Source organism: Copidosoma floridanum, unplaced genomic scaffold, assembly GCF_036245765.1.
Source record: "Copidosoma floridanum isolate Cflo_tuat_1 unplaced genomic scaffold, Cflo_Japanese_pri ptg000009l, whole genome shotgun sequence".
NCBI lineage: Eukaryota > Metazoa > Arthropoda > Insecta > Hymenoptera > Encyrtidae > Copidosoma > Copidosoma floridanum.
The window spans coordinates 5,199,483-5,225,618 of NW_028321886.1; the positions used below are offsets into that span (position 1 = coordinate 5,199,483).

The 26,136-nt window shown below is 40.1% G+C and overlaps 2 protein-coding genes across 4 annotated transcripts in view; both read right to left on the minus strand.

Annotated features, from left to right (window-relative positions):
* The window catches only part of Amph (amphiphysin), a 38,658-nt gene extending 25,021 nt beyond the window's left edge, over nucleotides 1-13,637 (minus strand). The window contains exon 1 of the mRNA XM_089589608.1: nucleotides 12,925-13,637. Coding sequence (XP_089445734.1) covers nucleotides 12,925-12,993 — 69 coding nt within the window. The 5' untranslated portion in view covers nucleotides 12,994-13,637. The remainder of the gene's footprint in view (nucleotides 1-12,924) is intronic.
* Nucleotides 13,638-15,952: 2,315 nt separating this feature from the next.
* Nucleotides 15,953-26,129, minus strand: Mapmodulin (acidic leucine-rich nuclear phosphoprotein 32 mapmodulin). 3 transcript variants are annotated; one of them, XM_089589378.1, is made up of 8 exons: nucleotides 25,951-26,124; nucleotides 25,180-25,827; nucleotides 19,310-19,453; nucleotides 18,981-19,213; nucleotides 18,763-18,863; nucleotides 18,611-18,675; nucleotides 18,379-18,517; nucleotides 15,953-18,285 (listed from the first exon to the last, which is right to left on the minus strand). In XM_089589378.1, the coding sequence occupies exons 2-8, from the start codon at nucleotides 25,225-25,227 to the stop codon at nucleotides 18,224-18,226; spliced, it is 792 nt and encodes a 263-aa protein (XP_089445504.1). In that variant the 5' UTR covers nucleotides 25,228-25,827; nucleotides 25,951-26,124; the 3' UTR covers nucleotides 15,953-18,223. The 3 variants fall into 3 exon arrangements, with proteins under 3 accessions (XP_089445504.1, XP_089445505.1, XP_014203893.1); XM_089589379.1 differs by having other exon boundaries at nucleotides 15,953-18,287; nucleotides 18,426-18,517; nucleotides 25,180-26,129; XM_014348407.2 differs by having other exon boundaries at nucleotides 25,180-26,124.
* Nucleotides 26,130-26,136: the final 7 nt, after the last annotated feature.

A 26,136-nucleotide genomic window follows, 5' to 3' on the forward strand; every position in this document is an offset into this window, starting at 1 on the left:
CGGTGAACCTTCGTCATTGTCAACCTTCTCAGCTGATCCAACAAGGCCGCCAACGAAGATTTAACCAAAGATGCCTGCATATATGACTAGCTGAAAAAGAGAGAGAGAGCAGGAAGAGATGAAACAAAAACAAAAAAAAAATCCTTGTGACATAGCGAGGGTATAGGTAAAGAGTTCTTGCGTAACTTCAGCTGAGAGGGCGCGTCTCATCGCATATACATATAGGTACATGCCACCGAATGAACCGACGTTCAATCATCGGTTAATTGTAATAATGACGCGATCGTATTGTGTGTGTACCGAGGAACAAGTTATACATACACATGATATCGATGGGTATTGGCAGCGTAATCGATTGTAAAATGACATCAGTAACGTGAGAACGGGTGTGATATGTACGTATTTCTCAGTTTGCCAATGAAACAAACCTACATACCTACTCGCCTGCGAGAGAAATCCGAGCGAAAGCTTTTTCTCCTGCAAGTATATATAGGTCTACGAGCACGTACAGCTCATCCCAAACTGGCATCGGTCCTGACACTCGAAGTACGTAGCGTGTAGCTTGTCCGTCTGCCAATAATAGAGCCCGTGCATCGTAGAAACCCGGGAGACCGGGTAAAGCGTATACTTTGAGCCGATGAAAGCTAACTTTGAGCTATGATGGCTCGAGAGGCTATCAACAGTAATCCGGAGATTATCAACAGAATATACTACATACTAATACTAACGGTTCTCTTGAAGTGAGAACCAAAACAGATGGACATTGGCAAACGATTGCTCTCTACAACCACGGAATTTATATGTGCCGTATTTTGGAATATATTACATTTATGATCTAGAAAAAACAGAGTATCGGCTGAGTTTCAATAGGTATGGGTAAACAATACGCGACAGCATCACGTAGTCTGTAATATTTATAGAGAGAGAGAGAGAGAGTGCAATGTGCTATATTAACTCTGATGAGGTCATCTTCCTTCGACGCGTATTTCATATGAGCGCTGTACTGGCTGTGTACTGTAATGTGTGAATTGTGGCATTTTAATTGATTTGAGACAAGTGGCTAAGGGGAAGATAATAATGACGAGGGAGTTTACGCATCATCAAAAGCTAAACCAAAAAACGTATAAGTAGGATGCATTGTCTAGCTCTTAAACTGTGAGATGCGGATGTGAAATGCTCGTGCAGGTCCACATCCTCGGATAACTGACGTATCGGGGGGCATTATTTTTGTCTCCCACGAGGCACAATACATGTATACATATATACACGGCCGCAAGCTCGGAGCTATCAATGTGTCGCGTGACACACACGTGAGGAGCGTATGAACGAGAAAATAGGCTGCCATTATTGTTAGGTACTTAAAACATTAAATTTTTACATTGTTTTTTGGCAGCCTAAGATCAAGCTTTTTATAATATGATGGAGGTAGGGGGAATACGTCGTATGGACGGGTAAATCCTATATGGAGTAATATCAAAGAAAGTACGATACAAACACTTGAAAATGGCAGCAAATAAACATTAATTGGATACGGACCGACAATAGAGTTTGTTGACCCAAACTGCGCGCAGTCATAAATAAATAAATGAAAATATTAAAATAAAACTAGTGCCTCGAGGGAACATTTATTTTAAACCATATTTGTAATACAAAGTGGACTTTATATGTATAGGGAGGTGGAGAGGGGAGGGGGTCAAAGCTCTTGGTTTACACATCTTGCAATTAGATGTGTGTATATATACACTGAAACCAGAGTCTTTTAGAATAAAAATATCCGCAGAGCTTATAATTTGTTGCACTCTCGGCTCATTAGAGAAGCAACAAAGCATTAAACCGGTGTCAAGAAAATTCCACCCAAAACATGTCTAGTATATTACTCCAGGCGGTTACGATGGTACGAATTTGAATTTATACCATATACACATGAGTGCGTATTGATTGCGTAGATTGAAAAAGACGAGCTTGGAAAAGGGAGGAATGAAGATGATTAATTTTGTACACGATGGGGCGAATTGTACGATAGGTGATGAGAGCAAGGGCTGCACCGTCACGTGTAATTATACACACTCGGCGCGTCGTGCCTCCAAACATATACACCAATACCGGGACAATCGGTATTTATGCGCGCTGGATAATAGCCAAGAGAGCCATAACAGCTCTATAATCACTTATGTGCTACTCCTTCTCTTTCTCCACTTTATTGACGAGAAAGACTCGTCACTCCCGTTGACATGATCGAGGGGGAAACCCTAGCACACATGGATGGCAAAACGTTCATCATCATCGTCGACCGAAATTAAGCTCGGGATTATAAATATACGGAGCGCTTTTCTTCCTCCTTATTCGCACGCGTGTATACATATTTATATATTTATGCGTGTCTGCAGAAAATAAGGTAAATCTCTGACTGACTGAAGAAACGAAATCTTTGAAAATACGACGGAGCTTCTGCACGACTATTCTAATACACGTGCTGCACAAAAAACAACCGTTATCGTCGCTCATCTCAAAATACAATCATCCAGGCAGTTACTTTTCAATCTTGGACAGTTGAAAATATACCTACTGCTGCACCGAAGCTTCAATATTCACAATCCCAAATGCACACTCGACGTTGTACAATTTTTTTTGTTCAACTTGGCTTAGTTGCAAGTGTGTGTCTGCATGAACAGTACAAGTATCGAAAAGAGGGGGGGGGAAATGTCAAGTATAGCTCTTCTTTTCAACACACAAGCTCGCTAAAGTCTTGTGGGTAAAAAAGAGAAACACCCAAGTGAGACACACACGTGTGTGTCAGCATATAATATATCAAAAGACCAACGCAAGCTCACGAAGCAGGAGATATCCGTTCATACGTGGATGTACACAGCTGAGCATCTGTACCCTCGCGAAGGGCGTGCCGTCTGACTCCCTCGACCCCACCAGTCCCCGACCATTGCTGTTTCCGTGAAATGTAAACATTGTTTCCATGGATATGGCAAATAAGCGTATAACTATGGGTAGGGCCAGCTTGGGAAAAGTCACGTTTTGCAAAGAATGCACGTATTCATCCTCCTCTAGTTCTGCGCAACACATGGAAAAGCTGCGAGCAAAGCAGTCACGGAACGCCGTCGCTCCGGCCGGCTGGTACACTCTGCTAATTGTAAAAGCAAGAGACCAAACAAACGAGAGAGAGAGGGGCTCGTCATCCGCGAACCGCGAAGAAGGGTCACTTGTTCTCCGTTCTCTGTAATGTTGTGTACCTATATATACAGGTAACAGCGAAAGGCTGATGCCTTTCTCTCTGCTTTGATATTCGAGAGCCGATGCCACGGGGTGATGTGTTGCGTAACCTTTTCAGCTTCACTGCCTATACTTACTTTGCAGGGCAAACTTATCCAAAGCTGCCTTTCAATCGCGTTCCACAGCCCGATGCTACCTGTACAAGCTATCGAGCTTTCCGTGAGCTCGGCGCTAAACGAGAGGTAAAGCTCGAATGGATACGCGATGTACCACCCGTGGTCCATGGATGTATAGGTGATCGCGATACATGATTCTCTGGAGTAGCAGCTAATCGTTTCGAGGACCTATTGCGTCGTTGTGCAATGCATCACGGAGGAACAACTTGAAAAATGCAGTTTCTCTTAAACATCGCGGGTATACACATTTACAACTTTGTTCGAGAGAGAGAGAAAAAAAAAAGATTGTCAAGGCACAAGTACTCCTTGCTTATTATCACCTTTGCTCTCTAACCCGGAAAGTCGTTGATGATTTCATTGTTTAACACACGAGTATTTTTATAACGTAATGTTTTTGAAATGAGAGATGAGCTATTCTTTCCCCGAGTTATCGAGAGGGTGATTAGACTTTGTTTACAATGGCATTTTTCCACGGGCAGCTATTTTCAACGATCATGTGTATATTTTTATCGCCCGTTACGAGCAAAGCCCGAGTTTCTGTGGTAATTTCTTGCCATCAATATAACTCGCGTGAAAAATCAAAACCAAAATATGTATAACTCATAGTCGAGTGATTTAACCACAGGAAAGTCTACCCAAGTCTGTAAGTTTTATTGTTTCTAAGAGATGTAAATTTTTTATAAAATCAGAGGGTATTGGGAGAGTTACGTAAGCAGTTACTCGCGTATATATACCTACAAGACTTTAGAAGAACTTGACGATAATTATCGGCACGTTCCCCTTCTCTCATTCTTCGAATCTCTCTTCGCGCCAGAAGATGATGGGTATAGGTAGGCAGGTATCTTCATTTAGGTTACCGCCTTCTCTTATGTACACTACGCTCTAGCGCCTGCGCGTGATGAAACAGAAATTGTGTCTTTTGGAAGCATCCGTGTTACCTCCAGTGAGTGTAATATATATACACTTATGATACCTGCAGCTACAAAGACATGTACATGTATTTATGCGTCATTACTTTGAATAATCGTCAGAGCGCCATCATCATCATCATCCTCGTCATTTGAATCCATCGACGGGATGAGTACTTGTACGTAATGTGGATTGTTATCGTCCAACACAATTGATTGTGAAAGAGCTCATCCAAGACGGGAAGGAAAATAAGAAATCCTGATGTATTTACGCCATTTTCCAGCTGTACCTATCGGTCGTTTTCGTAACTTATGGGAGGATAAGCATCCTTGTATGAATACATGCTGATGTATTGTTGTCTCGCCTTGTCTCACAAAACAAACATTTTCAAAATACCTATACACCACGAGAAGAGAGTCGATAAATGAGTAAAGTGTACGCAAAGCTCATCTTTCTTTCTTTTGCTTCTACGTATAGGTACATTTTGTGGTATGTGTGCTGTAGAGCGTACATTTTCTCGCAAACGCGTGTCGTGCATGCCTCACTGGTGTTTTTCTCTCGCGCAGCAAGTACTGCAAATAGTATAATAGGCGGTAAAATAAAATATCTCGTTTTCTGTGCTTGTAGCAGCAATTATAGCTCAATTGTTGTAATTTTACATATCTCGCGTCGGTGATGGACTTGTAATGGACTCGACAACATTATTTCTATGATTGGAAAAAAGAAAAAGAAAAGAAAGAAACCGATCGTCAGAAAGCGTATGTGTACACACTAGGGAAAAATTGTTGCAAAAAACAAATGATTCGTCGTGCGTTCGACGAGATGAGGGAGATGAAAAAATAAAGGGAGCCCAGACCGTCATAGTTGAGTCTCGGGGAAATGGAGCTTAAAATCGCGGTATTTCTAAGAGCTGGCCCCGGAATGAGGGAGACCTGATTTTCGCCCATGCACATTTATACCTATCACCCACACGCGCGCACACGCATACGTACGGGACGTATCGTACATATAGCGTGAATCGTGGAAAGCGGTCCAATGCACGTGTATATATATATACAAGCGAACAGAGAAATAGACGCGGTGCTCTCCCCCCGTGACCAGACGTACGGGCGAACGTATATATATATGTGTATAATAGCACGGTAAGGCTCCCGCGGAGATATATTTGCGCGCCTGCACGAGAGAGTCGTCGTATGGCCGGCCCGCGATGACAAGACTCCCGGGATCAGCCTCCCGCGGGCTACCAGAATAGTAACTTGCCGAGAGAGCAGCTGCTGAGAACCGGGGACCACCACCACCACCACCACCACGAGTCTGGTCTCGATCGGTTCAGGCTTTCCCGATTTCTCTCACTCGGGCACGCGTGTCTCTCTGTAATGCTTTTCCGACTTTGCGGATACTTTTTTTTTTTTTTTTTTTTTTTTTTTCCCGCTTAACGGAGAGAGCGGTGCCTCCTATCGTCCACGTTTGTCATCGACTGGCTGCTTTTGGCGGGATAGAGAAAGCGATGCTTTTCCGCTGATTCGCTGAAAAATACCAGGGCCGCTTTGCGTCTTCATTATGTATATAGACGACATACAGTGTACACGTATATTAAACCTTGCTCCGCGTATTAATTACAATATAATATACATAGGGACATTGAAGAGTCGAGCTGATGGGCGTTGTCGTATGATGTCTGTCGCAAAGGAAAAAAAAAAAAAAAAAAAAAAAAAACGATATGTGTACATTATAACACCAACAATGGTCAGCGCTGTCCGCGCGAGCTCGGACTAATTATTCATTCGCGATAACTCGCCTCTCTCTCTCTCTCTCTTTCGAGCTATTCGGACGGTAAATCTTGAGATAGGAGACCTACGCTCGCGTTTGGGTGGGGAGGGAAAAAAATAGAGCTCGGTGAACTGTAATAACTATGCAGCGACACACAAATTATACTCAGCCTAGCTTCGTTACTTTTGTTTTATATACAATAAAACGTGCAAACGAAATTTTCACACCCATACGGACGAAACGACTGATGATGATTGATTTATTGTCGCGCCGTAGGCGCACAAAGTGAAAACACATCACCTCGGACATTCTCCCTTTGATTTAACGCTAATGACAATTTTCCGAGATATATGTATACGTGAGTCTTGGGACGAGAGTTGCAGAAATATGACGCTGTTTCAGAAAAAAATAAAAGAAGCAGCAGCGGCGAGTGGGAGCTCAATTGAATTTTATCATATCCAAAGTGCGCGAAAGCATAAATCTCGAAAACATCCTGCGCGCGCGAACGAGATTGAATGAGCCCCAGTATGGAGCGCGAAATGATATGCCATCCGAGTTCTTTGAAAAAAAAGGCGAGGGACCAACGCGATTTCTCCCCCCCCCCTTTTTTAATACATATATTTTGATTTACATTACGAAGAATGGCTCGACTGTATCTAATGGGAATCGTGAGGCGGACTCTCTCGGGTCGCGGGACGAGGGATGAGAGTAAAAAAAAATTAAGCGTGGGCCGCCAGCGGATTTTGATTGTTGCAGCGAGCCCGCAGCAACAACAGATACCAGCGAAAGCGGAGAGATTCTTATTTACGGAGATTTTTTTTTTTCCACCCTAGACGCACCGGCTGTGGTGTACCTATAAGCAACCGCAGATCGCCAGCAGCGAGAGAGGAAGAAAATTTCTCTCGAGTCGTGTCGCGGTTGTGTACATTATAACGTTCAAAAGGAAGATGAAGCTAAAATGAATGTGTCGTGTCTCTTTTTTTCATGCACCGATGGCCTGCGGTGCTCGACACACGATAAATTGACTCATCTTCGCTGCGATCGCGCGCTCGAGACAAACATATATTCGCGTTTACGTTCCATTCTATTTGTTGCTTGATTTTATTGTTATATCGACGTTTGACACACCTATACACATCCATCCCGTCTTTTGATTGTCGAGCTCAGACAAACTCGTGACTGTGGCTAACAAACTCTGTACCTACACAGAGTTTCGGCTTTTCGAAATTTCCGTAAAATACGTATAAATACGAGCGGAATGCCACTGGCTCCAACGACCACGACGACAACCGGTCACGTGTGTATATACATACATTTGTCGCGCAGAGCGCCCGTTTGTGCAGTGGAAAAGTATGTAGGGTGTATGTAGGTATATGGAAGAGAGAGGGACCGGTTCTCCGGCTCCTGCCGAGATAAACTCTGTTTAAATATCCCTTGCCTTGCTCTCTCTCTCTCTCTCGTAAAAGGCCCCCCGAGAGAGCGAGAGGAGACGGGCACGAATTTATGTGCCGCGAAAATGTGTACCGAATCAGAGGAGAGAATCGCCAGGAAGAAGGAGACGCTGGATGTAGGTATACGGATGATAATATCCCGAGCGAGGAATTCGCTCGGTTTGACGCGCGCATTCCCACGGGATGTGTTATTATTATAAGTCACGGTGCAGCTGTATCCGAAACTTCTCGGGGCACGACGTTATGGGCCCGGGGGCTCGTTTGGTTTGGGAAATTTTACACATTTTGCAGACAGTTTTTACCAAACGATAATGAGGTGGAATTCGAGAAAACATACAGCTTTGGCAAAAAAAAAAAAAAAAAAAAAAAAAGAAGAGAGGATGGGGGTGGGGGGTGGAAATCAATTCAAAAGCAAATTGAGCTTTTGTGCAGCGGCACCACGATGATGATGATTATTGGCGTATACGAGCTGAATCATAATAAATATTGCACGTATATATTATATACTCGGTGTCGAGGAAACATCAATCTTGTGTCCGAAAGCTATGCACAGACTACTTAGATCTTTGGGTATGCGTATACCTATTCTTGCTTATAATATCGTACACTAGTACATCTTGAAAGCCACGATGGCTTGATGTACACGTTGGAAAAGCGTCGCAAATATTTTGTCGAGGAAAAAAAAAAAAAAAAAAAAATGCTTACTGTCCCAGTTATTTGGGAGCCGAACCAACGGTACATCCAATTTCTCGAGACGACTGTACACAGGCGTAGTAGAAGATACGCGGCGATGCATTAATCAATAACGTTGTTCACGGCAAACAGTGGAAATAATACCTTGTACAGGTATATACGTATATATGTATATGTATACCTCCTTACTTGCATACCAACGTATACATATACATGCACGCACGGATTAGAGGATCGAGTTAACTGTACTTGTGCATATCGCATTGCACTCCTTGCTATCGTCGAAGAAGCCAAGAAAAACGAACAGTACCTACCGAGAGTCGCTCTGCAATTTCGAAAGCGCGATGGCGCACAGTTTGAGCGTGTTCTTCGTATGTGGTACAGTATTCAAAGTACCGAATTTTATTTCTCCTGAAATTACGCTGGAGTTTTTTATTCCACTGTTATGGGAATAAAAAAAAAAAACAGAAAGATGCACCTGGAAGTACTAAAAAGTACTGTAGGGTGTGGAGGATTTTTTTTGTTTGGTTTTTTGGTCAATGGTCAAATAGAGTCAGTCAACTCTCCAACTACTAGTCATCCGATCTAGTTTGCTGAAACATTTTATTACCGATTTATTCATTCATCCCATACATCCATGCGTACGCGTGTCTTTGCGAGTGTGTATACATTAAACTATGAAATAGGTACACTCGAAATTCGATATACCTATACCTATACAGTTTATTAGAACTGCCAGGGGAGTCTTTATAAGATTTAATTAAACGTCTCGCGTGCCGGCAGGAACATGGGCTCAGCAGCACACGGCATCGGCCTTTTACTCTTTTAGGTTTTTTTCCTTTTTATTACTCTCTCGGCGATCGAGTAGATATGTGTATATATAAATATATATATAGGTACCTGTGTACGCACATACATAACGGAATATACCTGCCGGGTGCCGTTGCAACAGCAAAAGGAACAACATGTTAGTTGCATCCACATCATTGATATAAATATATATATATATCACGAATGCGTGCGTGTGTGTTGGAGTATAGCCCACGTGATTGTAATACGTAAAATGGAAGCATAATATTATATAGTTGTGTATGTAATAGAGTTAAACAACTTGTTAATTTACAATATTAAACGGGATTATAAAAGTTTTTTATTTTGTTTTGTTTTGTTATCGACCATATTATGTTGTCTAAATGTTGACACAACTCACGTATTGTAAATTGAGTGAAAAAATAAAAGTAAAAAAAGGGGGTGAAATCTAGAGTTTAACAAAGTGTAGTGGCTTGTGTATACACTGTCAATGAAGTATAAGTAAGACCCCGAATAACAATAATTTGCCTAATGTTGCATTAACAAGACGACTTGCACCCCGACTCTCTTATGCTAGTATACTCAAGTAAATATAATAATATACACCAGCAAGCAGTTTGGGAGGAGATCGAGATGAGCAACCGTACACACACACACACACACACAAACAAAATATGCAAATGCCATTTTATGTATATATAAGCAGCTATAATGGAAGCGCTGTTGCGTCAATCGGTGGATGTAAGTAGCTGTAGCTCTGGCTATTATCTCCTATTTCGCAAGGGCGTCGCGTCGAGACGAGGGATTGTGCGGTATAGGTACTTATTGCAAGAGCTGCTGCGGCGGTACTTAACGCTCTCCTCCTTTTACCATATTGTTGATGCTTCGGCAGGTTGTTGCTGTACCTACTTATACATACAGCAATCCGGGAATTGTTAATTCGGCAAGACAAATATATGGGTATACCGCGAGTATACCCATCTCCTTCGGGCCTTTTCGTTCGTGCGTACACCATGACGTATATACCGCATATAATATTATGATGTATGCTTGTACGTAGTGCACGTTGACGTGTATACGTATATGTACTTAGTAAACTCCGTGCACTGTGCGACTATTCGTGCGCACAAGGCCTGGAGGCTGCAGTGTTGTTTTTAGGTATACACGGTTATTACGGATTCATCCACGTTTGCCGTGCGAAAGGGAAAAAATTTTTATCGATGAGCCTTTCGTTCCTTTTATCTCGCCCGTCACACACTGACGAACGAATAATAGTTTTGAAAGTGAAAGTTCGTCTCGTTTTGCATGAACGAATTTTGTACGTGCCATTGTTGCGCAAAACCGATTTTGTTTACACTCCCCGATTTTTTCACGATGCAAATGCGTTTCACAGTTTCGAATAAAAAATATACGTCGTAATAGAATAAGGTGGTTTTGCTTTTGTTTCCTCGACATCTTTCGTTGTATACTTTTTTCATACACATTGAAAGTTACTCATATTCTATAAATATGACACTACTCGCAGATGGCAAAAAAAAAAAAAAAAAAAAAAAAAGAAAAAAAAAAAATTGACAGAAAGAGTGCAGCATAATATTACCTGCTTATCTAAAATTAGGGTTACCGATCTTTATAAATATTCCAATGTACCTATACAGGGCGACGAAAGAAATACCAATTTGTTATTGTTATGCGCGTAATATAATTATGACAGATACCGGGAGAGGAAATGGGACGTCTGGGGCTTCGATTATATACTTACCACGAGGTTGGCTTGGCAGACTAATAGTTATATTATACTTGGTTCAACAGCGCGTGGGAGATGGCCAACGCGTCTCCAATTTCGGCACTTTATTATACACGACGGGCGTTGCGTAAGAAATCGTCAGGTACATACATACCCATGCATATACACACTTATATACTTAAAAACGGACGGTGATGTGATACTGCATAGCACCGCGTATACTCACGAAGGAGTCGTCATTCAGTTTTTCTTGCGCGCGGCAGACTCGTATAATATATATTATACACCAAGTATATGTGTACATGTATTATGCGATGTCCCTGTGACACATTACACACACGAGCGCATCAAATCCCGGTGTTGTGTAATAAGCTCTGCGACGTAGATCAGCTCTTAATGTGCATCATGCACCTGAGCACAAAAGTATATCTTGTAAAATATACGTCGACATCGGTAAATGGCACGGAACGAGCCGCGTCGCTTTATCATTCCGTATCTATGATGGGATTCAAACTCGAAACGCATTTTTATTTGTTTGGTGATGAGAATGATGATGTGTACCTACTGTGTACGCCACTGTTGTCGTAAAGTAGACCATACTGGCTGTTGGTGGAAAAAGTAATCACTCCTTCTCGACAAAATTAATTATCTTATGCAATCGACTTTTTTTTGCTTCAACGATCGATCGTGCTTTATCGATCCTCGGTATTCTTTATTTTAAGAATAATTATCCAACGATTCGCATCGTCGATATTGTTTTATGCATATTAAACCAACGCCGACATAGATGCGTACACTTTTTTTTTTTTTTTATCATTTACTGCTGGTGGAATGCTGTTTGTAATCGGTATGCAAAGTGTAATAATATTTAGATACGATGACTGGAGCAGCTATTGCTCGTGTACAATATAATTTAGATTGAACGTAAGCTATAGTTATTGAGAGATTATTTTTACATAATTTTCGATCGATCTCGCATACGACGCGTGGGATAAAAAAAAAAGCAGTGAAGTAGAACCAAGCCTTTCTATATATACACAGCAGCCAATGGTACACCTATTATGGCTTCTCGATATAAAGCGTCGTTGAATACCTACATGCAGTGTACACCTATGTAGGTATCTGTTGTGTATCGAGCGAACGAAACAATTCGCACACGCGGGTTTTTTTCTATCTCCTCTTCTTCAAAAAACGGAAGAGGATCGGCCGTTTGCTCGTTCGTTAAAAAAAGTTAAGTTTTGAGCAGGTAAAGGTATCTATAAAAATACAGTAATTGAAAAAGGTGTGCTGGATGAAGGGAGGAAAGACGCGTGGATCGAGTACCGATTTGCAAAGTGTAACGAGAGCAATGTATTTAAAATTGCAAGGATAGTTATCCTCGAAAGGGTGGTGAGACCCTGCAGTGCATGCTTTTAGGTCAACGTAACAAACCGATTTTTCCATCGATCCTCATCGATCAGATTGAAATTCTTACCATCGTTTCATTAATGATCGGGTACAGGGCTTACAACGAAAGTTCGCAACTGCAACTATGTACTTGAACGATCGTTTTGAAAAAAAAATATAACTCGTGAGCTTACCGTAGCTACTTATACCTGTTGAATAAGATGATGATAAAATGACATAAATGGCAATTTTTCGGAGTCTGAGTCGATCAAATCTTTGTTGAATTAAAAAAAATAACTTCGAAATGGTGAAACTTTTTCAAATACGTCCCACTGATAATGCACTTACTACAATCCACACAAGTATACCTACTTATGTGTCGTTCGCTCGTTATCGGCTTATGACGTTTTGTTGAAAGAACGGTGAGAGTGAATTGTGTTGTTTTACCTATACAAAATTGTAATGGTTGTTACAGATTTATGTTTGTGAAAGAGCGCACGCACAACTCTTATATGTTACTTTTGACAACAGCTTTTGACGTAGCAATATATATACGAATTGAGGTTAGGACGGATTCAGATGATTAAAGAGTCGAGAGAGAGAGAGAGAGAGAGAGAGGGATCACGGGGGATGATGTGGAAAATACACAGGGCGATCTAGTACAGTACCAAGGGACGGGTGATAAATCCAGCGTGAGTTAATGAATGGCTGTGTTTGATTATTATTTTTTTTTTTACATTTTTTTGTTAAATGTCTGGCTCACCTTTTCCTTAGCTCTGCCTGCGTGCTTCTGCACGCTCTTGGCGAGAAGCGCTCCTTTGCTCTCTGCCATGTCGGATAACTGGAGCTTCGAGTTGCTGAATTTAGTTGCCGTTGTAATAGTCGGACAGAGGCCACGTATTGCGGCCCACAAAAAAATAAATGTAAAATGTATGCGGCAGCAAAAATGCACAAGCAGACGACGAGCACTGATAACCACGGATGGACTTTAATAATGATGCACTCGATAGATGATGATGTCCCGTGTACGTAGTTGTCGATGTATACGATGCACTCTTTTTTTCGCGATAAATGTACACTTATGTGTATTGTAAATATGTACGTCGTCTGTTTTTGTCTCCTTCTAACGCACGAAGAGATACGAACGATGTCACTGCTGATAATCAAAAAACACACACGTTCATATATATATATATATATAATCTTACGTTTCTCTCTTTCTCTACCGGTAACTTTTTTGGAGCGATTACACGGAACAGAAGTAACGATATCAAATAAAATGAAGATTAGGAAAGACAACCACAACAAAACTTGCCCTGTCTTTCAATTAGTTTGATATCGATGCAAATTTATTTGATTATATGCTGTACAACAGGGGAGGCAGTAGTAAAACAGCAGCACACAGCGCGTCCGACAATCCCGGTTGTTGACGCCTACAGTATAGCACATACATACACACTTGCACAACCGTTTTGTGCGGTGTGCCAAAGAGTACTGACACTTCTGACACTACACTACTAACATTGGTTGCAAAAGCAGCCAAACACGGCACACGGCACGGATTTCGATACCCACTCTATCGTGTCAGCGCCATCTAGCGTTGTGATTTTCGGAGTCCATCTATCTAGGGGAATCCGTATTTAAAAAAAAACCCTAGATTTTAGTGAGCTATCTAGAGTTTTCCGCTAGAAAGAAATCACTATACACAGATAAAATATTACCGTCGGCTGATAACAGGTAGAGAAGAGACCTGCAACCGGTAAGAGTGTTAACTGTCGGTACGATAGAGCCCGTACTTCTGTATCAATACCGACAACACCTTCAATTAATTCTCCCACAAAACAATGATTATGACTGACTCACTGACATCGTATAGATGCCAAATTCCATCACTAAGACGTGTCTTTTAGTTATCAGTTGTCTGAAGATAACATTTTGACAACTGATAACTAAAAGACATCGTAGTGATGGAATTTGGCGTCGTTTTTGATTTTGGTAGCCGCGTAATTTGGTAATCAAAATCGGTCTCAAATAGTTAGTGATTTTGTAAGAGTTATGATTTCTTTCGTTTTTTTTTTAATTTATATATTTATGGGTTCAAAAGATTCCTGAAGAAATTTTATACAAAATCAAAATATTTCTTTTTTGAGGGAAAATTTTACGAAAAATGACATAAGAAACATAATACTGACTGTTTCTGTTCAGTTTTTTAGTTTAAACAATTTTCATTGTTCGAAAAAGCCATTAATTAAGATTTTAAAAAACTTGTGTTCAGAGCATCAGGAACTCATCAGACACGTAGGTATTTTTCTGTAGAATCAACAACGTGTTGAATTGTTGTTGCAACAAATTGTTTTACATATCATCCTATGTAGAATGTACATGTATTTTCAGCTGGATGTCCAAGAAAGTTGAAAATTTAGTTTTTTTTTTCTTACATTCTCCCAAAATTTTTTACAACCAGGGAGTACATTCGTACTTCCCTAATTTTCAAAATTTTCTAGCATACGTAATTTGAAACGTATATCTGTAGCAACTAAAGATGAGCGGACAATCAAAGGTAAATTAAAATAAAAACATGTTCTCGTATGTTAAATGTATTATTTATTTTCAACAAATTAATCATACTTAAAAACCGAAATTAAATTATACAAAAATATAATGCCTATCATATTAAGATAAATTTCTTATAAATCTGCATTTCTAAAACATTTATCGTAAAGTGAGAATTATTCAAGGCCTGGCGTCCGAGGTCCCGAAAAACGCCTATATATATGCGCTTGCACATAATGCACTTTTCTGCAATTTTTCAACCTACCTATTGCCAGCAGAGCCGCGCAAACGGTGACAATGAAAATTTTTTAGATATTTTTGAATTTTCACAAGTTTCTTCCAAAATATACACATTTCGCTATTCCACAGCAGTGGCTTTAAAACACGTTTTGCAGAGACCCCGACAGGCTATTATTTATACTCCATATGTTTTTTTTTTTATTTTATTTTTTTTTTTAGAAATATTGAAAAAGGAATTTTATTCCTTTATATCTGCTCGCGTCTCGTACAATATAATTTTTCAAAGACAAAAGTATATTTTATTTACTTGGAAAAAAATGGACTTGCACAATGAGATTTGACGCCTAGTCGCGTGGAAATAGTAAGTCCCACGAAATGATACACCGAGCTTTAATTGAATCGTCAAGTGCCTTTCTTTTTACCTATAACTTATATTTTCTGTCTCGCAATGAGGATACAATGTAGGTACGAATGTGTGTTTACTCGGAGAAAAAAAAAATGAACGTTCGATAAAAGGAGAAAAACGCAGACAGATGATGCGGTGTAATAATATAGATTGTTCTCAACACTCAAGTGCATATAGAGGATCAATCTAAAAACTGCAATTGACAAAAGCGCCTCAGTGTCGCGGGTCGCCCGGAATTATTGGTCATACCGTTCTCTCAATTCAACATCCCACATTACCTGAGTAATCTCTCGTTACTTTTCTTTTTGATTTCGACACACTCATCATTTTCTCTCTTATGAGTTTTTTTGTTGTACTTGTACAATTACACTTCAATTTAATTTCGTGACAAACTGATCAGCTTGATCGTGACAATAATTATTATTACTTTTATTACTAAATCCCTTATACCACCTTAAGGGATGGAGAGATTAAAATGGCTCCCAAAAAAATATACCTATCTGTACGTACGTACACGCACGTGTAGGCACGCGAGATATGAAAGCTAATAGGTAAGAGATCGTCGAGCTTTCGATTTCATTATTTTCGTCCATTGTTTTTTTTTTTTTTTTTTTTTCCTTCTAAATTATGCTTTTACAATCTTTGCAAAAGCCACGTGGCTCGCAGTGACTTTGTTTATTTATTTTTTTTCAATTTGAACATCGGTGCATTTGTTTACATGGTGTTACTCAATTTGATTGTACATACGTGTCTCGAGATCCGAGAGAATAAGATCGTTGGTTGGCCCATTCATTCCGTGCGAACCGCAAGCTTTTTGTATTAATATGATTTTTCAATTATAATAATAATAAAAGTTGGCTGTACATATAATCGCCTCGCTCATTATCGCTGGTAGCAAATATGAATTTTCTTTTAGTCTTGGAAAAGTTGGATAAGGCCATAAAACCGATCTGGCGACAAGTCGCGTGTCACCACTGTTTCTCGACTATGTCTTTCTCTCTCACCACACAAGTATTCCCTCTACTCGCTTTCATTCCTTTAAATCTTTTAATTAAATATTTTTATCAACATTACTATTTTTATTAAAAAAAATAATAATAAATAAAAAGTTTCCCTCATTTCTTTTTACCATCTGTACAGTTGCACTTTTGTAATTACGTCGCCCGACCGTCGAGTGTACTTCTCGATCTCGCGATTTACGTCATCGTCCATCATTTCATATTTAACATAATATTAATTTTTCAATTTTAATATCAATATTCTCTTAATCTTTTTCATACACTTGATCGTCATTTTTTTTACTCGGTCCATGTAATCGTTGTTTTCCATTCGGTTTTTGAATTCTTCATCACATTTGCCCTTCAACTTAATATTACGATATACTTAGCGACTTTGACTCACTGTAAAAGCACATTAATTCCCATCCTTTCTCGCGCGCTATTTCTGTCATTTTTGATTCCACACATTGTAATGTAATACTCAAATAAGCATAGTCACAGTTGCCACTTTAATCTTTTGTCACAAGACCATAAATAGCTCAGGAGCCGGTGGGTGATCTTTGAGACAGAAAGCAACGGTTTTCATACAGCATATTCACTTTTATCCCCCCATTTCCCCATCTCTTGTAAGAAAAATATTCTTTCCTAGTTTTAGAAGTTACATGTGTTATAGTAACACAATAGTTTTCGTGAATGATTTTTTTTTCCATCTGTCTTAGTATGAAAAAAATTTGTAGCCGTCGATATGAAAGTTATTAAGAGTCTATAAAGCACTGCTGTATACTTGATTTTCGTAATTGTCTTGATTGTATTTGGTCCATCTGACAATATAAAAAGAACTTTAGAAATAAACTATTCGAATTGAAAGAAAAAAAAAATTCATAGCATAAGATTTTATTAATACAAGATTAGAAAAATGTATTATTTGTATAATGCTTATTGACATCTAAATATATAAAACAAATTTTTTAAATCTGAAGTAATGAGTAATAAATTTTATATCGTATGAGATATAAAAAAAGTGTAATAAAACATAATTCAAACATGATCGTCGCCTATGTATGCGAGATTGATTTCTCATCTCAAAAATCACAGTGCGGCACCGCGCCTTGTTCTCATTGACGGGATATTGGTTTTTCTTTGTAAACCTGTACAAATGTTCTTCCTCGTTTACAATCTACACTTAATAATGGTACAATAATGATGTATTTAAAATGTAACTAATATAACCTTAGTACTGATTAACGACGGCTGCATTCCAGCATGAGCCCAGCCTTTGGCCCAGTGGAGCTAACAGACAAATACGCTCCTTCAAAGTGTAAGACAGCCTTATGTACCGTCCCACTTTTTACTTTTTTTCCCTTTTTGCCTCCACAACTCTGATCATTTTTCGCTCATTATCTGTTTTCTCGCCAAAACTATACGTAACATCTCTAATATCTAACTATATACTCTATATAAAATATCGTTAGTATAACTAAAACGCTTGTACAGGGTCTAGCTGGAATGCGGCCTCTAATATATCGACCATTTTTCAACATTTGTTTTCTTTCGCCTTTGACGACTTACAATAATTATTTATTTTGCTTTTACTCTCTCACACACTTTTGTCCCCTTCTTTTTTCCCCTCTAGCACTCTTACATTTACAAGCATATCATTTTATTTCTGCAATTCATTTTAAATCGTATGTTACAATTACAGTTTGATCATTAATTGCGGAAATCATGCGGTCTGTCATTGGTCGGTCAATTACATTTGATTCCCAGTTGTTTTCTCGGCGGCATAGTTTTTCTTAGCATTAATAAAAAAAAAAAAAAAAAATTAAAAAAAAAAAGTTTACATTCTATCGAGTTAAAATTTTTTTTTAATTTTCCGACCCTACCCCATCTTCGTGTTTTCTCTTTTTGCCTCGGGCAGGGGATGTTTCTACAACAGAAAAAAAAAATCCAAAAAATCAGATTACTAGTTTACATGAAAAATACTTTATTTGAGAACCCTATCGTCAATGAAAATACATACCTGGCTGAGATGGTTGCTTTTGCTCTTTCTGCTCATTATCATCATCGTCGTCATCTTCATCTTCCTCATCGTCAAAATCATCGTCATCATCGTCTCCTCCGTCTTCTTCGGCCTTAAATTCATTGTCATCGCTATCGTCCTTTAAAATAATAATAAATAAATACGGTTAAAAATAAACATCGTCAATCAAATCAACCGTTATCACTTTTACATCGTTACGATTAATATTTACCTCGAGATCTTGATAGATTTGCCCTAGGGTGTCATCCATATCGTCATCGTCCTCTTCGTCTGAAACTAAAAAATGTATAATCATTAACTAGCTGTAAGGATTTTTTAGGGTCGACATAGAAGAATTGAAAATATTATAAAAGATGCAATTACCATCTTCACTATCCTCTTCATTAGCCTCTCCGTCCTCTTCGTTTCCATTGACGTCGTCATCGTCGCACTCACTTTCCACTTCGCAATCATCAATGTCGAATCTGTAAATTTTGATGTTTAATAGAAAACTCTTCTAAATTGTTTTACTCCCTTCCCTATACACTCTCCAAAAAGAGAGAAAAAAAATAAATAATAAATAAATAAATAAATAAACTGACCCATCGAGATACCGCAAACTGGGTATGAGGTTGAAGACTTTCTCCTTGTAGTTGTCCATGTTCGTGGCTTCATTGTTAAAGAGATCGAGGAACTTGAGGTTCTTGAATTCCTTGAGCGGCTGCAGCGTCTCCAGATCCTTGATTTTGTTGCCGCTCAGATTGAGATGGGTAAGTTTCGGGCTCGTGTGCAAGAGATTCAAGCCACTCGATATTCTGTTGTCGCTGAGCTCCAGCTGCAACAAGTACACAGATTGTTATATATATATACACACACAGACACACACAGCACCTTATATCGTGTGAAAAACAGCAACGCGGTGTAAATATACCTTGAGAAGATTTGGCAGCTTGGGGAAGCCCTTCAAACTGGTGAGGCCCACGTTGATGAGGCTCAGCGACTCAAGGGCGACAAATTCATCCGTCAGCCCAACGATGTTTGTACTCCGACAGTTGTCCAGTACGAATTCTGTAATCTGCAAAAATGATAAAATTTACTTCTTTTCCCCCAAATCAATTTTTTTTATCATCATCATTGTCGATCATCGAGTTAACGGCACGCGCGTCGAAAAAGCATCGGAAGCAGAGAGAGAGAGAGAGAGAGAGAGAGAGAGAGAGAGAGAGACACGCATGTGGTATACATTGTATCCGCTATCGTTCGCAGTTGATGCTCGCGGAGAGGCTCCTCGTTTTATCGATCAGCCGGGGAGGCGGAAGAAAAGGGAGAGACGGAAGCGGCGGTGTGCCCTCCGCGTGCGCGAGAAAGCAGGCCGCCGAAGAGAAGACGCGTGACAACGACGCGACTCGGGCTTTACAGTTGCTCGACAGCCCAAGGGGTTGTGTACCTTATAGCTATACCTTACACTATCGCCCTTCCCTTTTGTCTATACACGTGCACGCGTGCACCTACTGCGGATGTCGTCCTTCGCGCGATGCGGAATTAAATTTTTCTTTTTACAGCGATCCACACGACGGCGATCGAGTTCATTTGCTTTGCCGAGTGAGACGACGTAGGTTGTTCCTGTAAGTATAATAGGAAGGTCGACGAAGAGAAAAAAAAAGGGACCTATGCTGCCAGTAGATTTTTCTATTTTAAATCAATGGATGTACATGTATATTTGCTTATTTGGTGCCTTATGCAAGGGTCGCGTGCGCGCGTGGCCCAGTTACGCGCGCGGAAACGAAAAGGATCAAGAGAAAAGGAGCATCGGTGCCCGTTTAATCGGACAAACGTCCAGTATTGTATATTAATGCAGTTATTAAACGATACATGGCGCGTGTCCAAAGGTGAACAAATACAATCGTTGGCTCTATAGTCGGTGCACTGGGTCGGGGGGTTGCCGGTGCATCACCCTTCGCGATGTACCTATATTATATACACGTATGTATTGTATTGTACCACCGTGATCGACATTGTGCCAACAAAATGATCAAGCGCGACACGACGAGTCGATGGATATGCAATTTATTAAGATGACAATAACAGGATCGGTAACGAAATAGGAGTTTTTTTTTTTTTTTTGATCGGTTATTGCATCCGTTAATTTGATGATGTTGGTATAAAAAACGTATACGACAACTCTGCGGTGTAACACAGCCGACGGGGGTAAGTAGGAGGAGAGAAAAATAAAAAATCGGTCAATCATCGTAGTTTTTAACGATTTCGCAGCAACACAGCACACCATAATGTTATGAAGCTCTCCCGTTGTAACGTTATTCTTGATACTTTTTTTTTCTATCTTCTCTGCTCTTTCTATGAACGTATTTGCATACGAATGTGGCATATAACACATATACATCGGGCGTGTATATCAGGCATATGTACACGTTTATACGCACGAAATTGAAGGTCGAGGAGGTGCCAATCCCGCGCTCGATATAGCACGTATCGATTTTTAATTTGTCCTTCTTGTTGGCTCATTTAGCTATTGTTGCTCTCTAATGTAAATGCAATGATTTGGGGCATTGTCCCCTCGTGGTTGTACCGATCTTATCACAAAAAATATTGATTATGTCGAGTGACCGATGGTAGCCTTTTTGTTTGTTGTGTGATTGGTTGAAACAGATCAAGTGTTTAGTTGGGCGGGATTTTTCAAAGATTAATTGCAGGAAAAATTAAAATGAAATTAATTTGTCATACACGTGTAATTCTACCTGATATGTTTGAACACTAAAAAAATCTTTATTTGATTAAAGTTAAGACGAATAAAATCGCACGTAATTTTCGTATGTCCTATACATTGATGATACGTTTTTAATCATTACTCAATCATCCACACGAAGAATGACGATATGGCATTTGAACTAAAAAAAAAAAAAAAAAAAAGATTTGCAGTGACTACGTAAATCTTGCGAGACAAGGGTGAGATGTAGAGTGTAAATGCATACAAGTTTAGAAGGACAAAAAAAAAATTAGGGAAATTGTGTTCTCCTCTTGTGGTGTGGTGTGCATATTTATAAAACTGAGTATAACAGCAATCACACAACAAGATGGATCGCGCGAAGCGGGAAATCATCGAGCGGTTTTATCAGACGTTATCGTACCGAATCGATCGTTACGCAAGCCAAACACATCTGATACGGTATACTTGTGTATCAACTAATGTGGCACGCGAGCGGCGTTTCATTGCCGTTTGGCCTTGGAGGGATTTTACAACGATTGTTGTAATATCTAACAAAACTAAACGACTTTGTTATACATACGTGTGACTAGTATAGACACCAAATTTTGAGGAAACTGTAATCGTGCATGACGCGCTCTACACGTATATCATATATACCACATTCGCCAATTACTTACATACACTTGAAAAAGTAATGGCGAATGTATGATAACTGATTTCTCGCACGCGACCGAAAAACGAAAAATCGAATCGTGTCAACTCTAGTATAAGTACTCCCTCCCTCCAAAATCGCTGGCACAGCCGTGATTGCTTTGATAGCGACAGAGTATTAATAATAGGAATATCACCAACAATAATTATTGTAGTCGAGTGAAAGTACGAGCGAGGGAAGCGCAAAAAATACTTGCATGTAAGTATTGTAACTTCAACATATTATGGATGTGATGCACATTCGAAAGGTGTATGATTTCGATAGGTAATACAGGGTGGGGGTAAAACAGAAACAAACAGATGCACATCACCGATCGAGTCGTCCGCGCTTGCGGTGAACAGCTGCTTTCTTTTTTCGCTGCGTGCTTGGTCCAGAAAGGTGATCTTGACTAATAACTATTGATATCAGTACTTGTTTTTTTTTTTTAATTTTCTTTCTTAATTGAATCAATATGGGTAAAACTTGGGAAAAAAAAAAAAAAAATCTACGTAGATGATGATCAATAGAAGTATAAGTACAGCAAAATAAATGAGAATAAGTTTAGCATATAAGGGAAAAATAAGACGCAAGCGATGAGCACTTGTATAGACAAGAGAGGAGCGCGCCCCCGTCACTATGTATATGGTATAACACCTGCGATGGACACATTTTCTCTCAATGTGCATTAAATCTACCTATATATATTTATGCATCAGGTCAGCATGATATATATTTGTGCAAGCATCAACATCGTAGAATTATACATGTGTACAATGATACAATTTAATACATTATCATGTATGTGCACATGTTTACGCGCGCACGCCGTTGGTCAAAGTGGACTCGTCCAATATGGCCGGTGCGATTCGAGTGTTTCCCGCGTCCTCCCGTTCGATTTGATTTAGCGTTACTTCAACACTGTTGATCCGTACAAGTATTGTTATAGGTGTGCTCCGTGCGGATTGTACTTGAAGACTTTACGGAGCATGATACTTGTAATTTCACGGAAAACCCGTTATTTTTCTCCAGTGCAGCCGGGAAGTGTAACTTTTTTTTTTACCGAAATGCAGGAAAGGGTAGATCCTGATACGAAATGAAGTAACGAGCGTTTAATAGGACTGAAGAGATTGCTAGAGATGGAGGCTCCCTAATTTCGAGGATTACATGGATTAATTTGTATTTAGTGTAGAGTTGCTGATGTATACGTAAAATCGACTAATCGAGAACAAACAGCGGGTATACACTTATCTATTACAAATATGTATGTTTTCATTCTTGACGAAGCGCGCGTGCACATGCGCGGTATAAAAAAAAAACGGATATTTTGTTGTTGAGCATACAAGATATTACTATGCATATCACACATCATACTCTCGGCGTTACCGCGTTTTGGAACGGCATGACAAGTGCGTATGTGTACACTTGTGTTATCACTTTCAAACAGTGTTCGAACTCGAGGAAATGATTTCAGAGATCGGTTCGCAATCGCCGATATCTTTGCTCCAAAATTTTTCAGTCGACTCTCATCTCTTTTGGGTTCGAACCTTGACTCTTATACATGACGTGTTATCGAACGTTACTAACGTACCTGTCCAGAATCGAACGTATAAATGTGCATTCCACGATACACTTACCCGATGACAAAAAGAAAGAGGGAGAAGTGATACGGCGCAGTGCTGAAGTGTTGTCAAAAAACAAGAGAGCACAACAATAGCGTAGTATCATTGACTCGGATATAAAACAGGTGCAGTCATCAATGGCAAAGTGTGAAATTGAAATTACTGCACGAATTTAGATCAAACTAACAATTTTAATATACAATAATTTTTGCGGCAGTTTAAGGTAGGTATTGTTTTGAAGAGGTATGCTTTTTGAAACGTATCTTATAACCATTTGGCCGGGAGAAAAAAAAAGATCGTGATCGGTAATGAGGGAGTTATTAATTTTACGTTTGTGTTTCCTGATAAGCCAACTTTAATTGTTTTTTTTTCTTTTCTCAAGTATAGTAGAATTTTGTTGGACTACGTGCACCTGTGTGCATTTAGGTTTGTCGATGTGCGCGCCCCGTTATTACACACTGGTGCTGCTGTGTGTGATACATATACGTATTATGCGCACAGACGTTTGAATACAGAAAAGAGTGACAGTGATATACCTATATTAAGGAATGATTATCGGTCGGGTTGATTATACATATAAGCTATTTCGAAATCGAGCAGGTGCATACATGTAGGTAATACGTGGAGGGAAGCACAACATATAGACGAAAGAGAAGAGTGACGCGCAATTATGCAGGGCCCGTTAATGCGCTCCGATCAATTATAACGACGTATTGCACGTATGTTGTATATTGTTCTTGCATAGACGGACGTGTACGGCAGGTAAGTAAAATTAGGTGCATAGAAGATACCCACTACTAAGGGTAATGAAAAAAAAAAAAAAAAAAAAAAAAAAAAGGTAATGCAGGCGATGCGGTGTGGCTTACTTATGGTGCTGTAGCCACCGCCACCACCTTCGTTGTCGCGACAAGTGTGTTGTGAATGTTGTCGCGTGTACTTACTAGGTAGATACTTACTACTTGTCCTCCATACTTCTTTGCCTCTTCATCTCACTTGTGAGTGATAGGTATAAACACCTCGTGTGTATGTGTGTGTGTGTATATATATGTATGTATGTATCCACACATCTGTTGTGTGTATCGGAAAGAATATGTGATGAGAAAAAGTAGGGGATACATCGTGGAAGCTGCATATACGGAACAGGGATGGCGCACACGGTGTTACGCAGCTTCTCTCCGGCATCAGCAACAGGGACATGCAGCCGATCAAAACGCGCGCCTTGCTCTCTATACACACGCATAGATAATATATGTGGTGCAGTTCTCGGCGCAAGAGCACGCGGGCGGCTTTAAACGCATCGAGATTCGAGACACAAAATAACGCAGAAGATGAGAGAGAGAGAGAGCTACGAGCATTGGTATCTATTTATTCGATACGTGCATACATGTTGCATTTGCATCGTGTAAAGAGCTACCCATGTACGTCATACACATATAGAATGCAAAGAAAAGACGACGCGACGATAATAACATTAACGATGAGTATGGAGAACGGAAGGGCTTAAAATAAAATATGATTATTATAATAATAATGTGCTTGCAAACAAACCGGGAGAGCATCACTAGGTATTGTAGAATAATTGTAGAGCCCGGCGTGAAGAAGAAAACATGTAATACGGAGAGAGAGAGAGAGAGAGGACTCAAGAGAAAAACGTGACTTAAGCACTGATTGTGGACGTTGTGGTGCAGTAGGGTATATACAGGTGACGACGATAATGATAATGGTATATCTATTATTTAGGTACACAAACACATATGTATATAACTTACTTCGGAGGGCTTCCTGCCCCGTTTTTCCAACTCTATCCGTTTCTCCATTGCGTGCGTGTACGTGGTGTCGTCGACTCCTGGACTCGCGTGGCTGTTGCTGCTAGCCACCTTTGCCTCCGCCTCCGCAGCTGCTGTTGCCGCTGCTGCTGCCACTGCTGCTAATGTCGGTAGGCCGACCCCCAAAGAGTCGTGCCGTATAACACTGCTTCCTCTTCCTTATACCACCGGCTGATCCGTCCGCCCGCAGCCCCCGGTTGTGCGCGTCTCGTCCGGCTCGGTCAGTACAGTCAGGGTCGTCGCCAGGCGAGAACACAATATTTCAGTGCGGTGTGCAATATAGCTGTATACCACCTATTCTCTATCCGGCAGCTATGTTTTCACGCTATACAACGTCCACTTTACTTTAGTTTACGTCCCCCTATGGTGTACCTAGGTGTACTTGATTATACTTTTACGTAGGTAGGTACTCTGTAAGGTACTGGCTTAATACAATACACACGCTGCACTCACTTGGCGGCTGCTAAGCTGCTATAGGTACTGCTGATGCCTAAATGCCTACGCGATCACGTCCGGCGTCCGCGACGCGCGGCTCCTGATGATGGTGATATAGGATAGGTATAAGTGGAGTGAAGTGCGTGAAGTTGAACGCTGCTAGCGGGAAAGTTAGCAATTAACCCAAAGCTGATTTTTTAGGATTCTCAATATTTCAACACTTGGTTAACTTTTACTGATGGTATTTGGAGTATTTTGAGAGTATGTTACGACCTTTACCGTTGGAACGATTGCTGTCGAACCGTTCTTCCCGGCGCTATGTTCTGTCCACTATATACCGTCGAGAGTCGACACCGTTTTTTGCTGCTTCTCTTTTGACTCCCTTTCTTCTCACTCTTTCTTTCCCCCTCGTCTGTTCGCCTAACCAGCCGCCGAGCCGCGTACACACGCTTCAGGGTGTGTTCC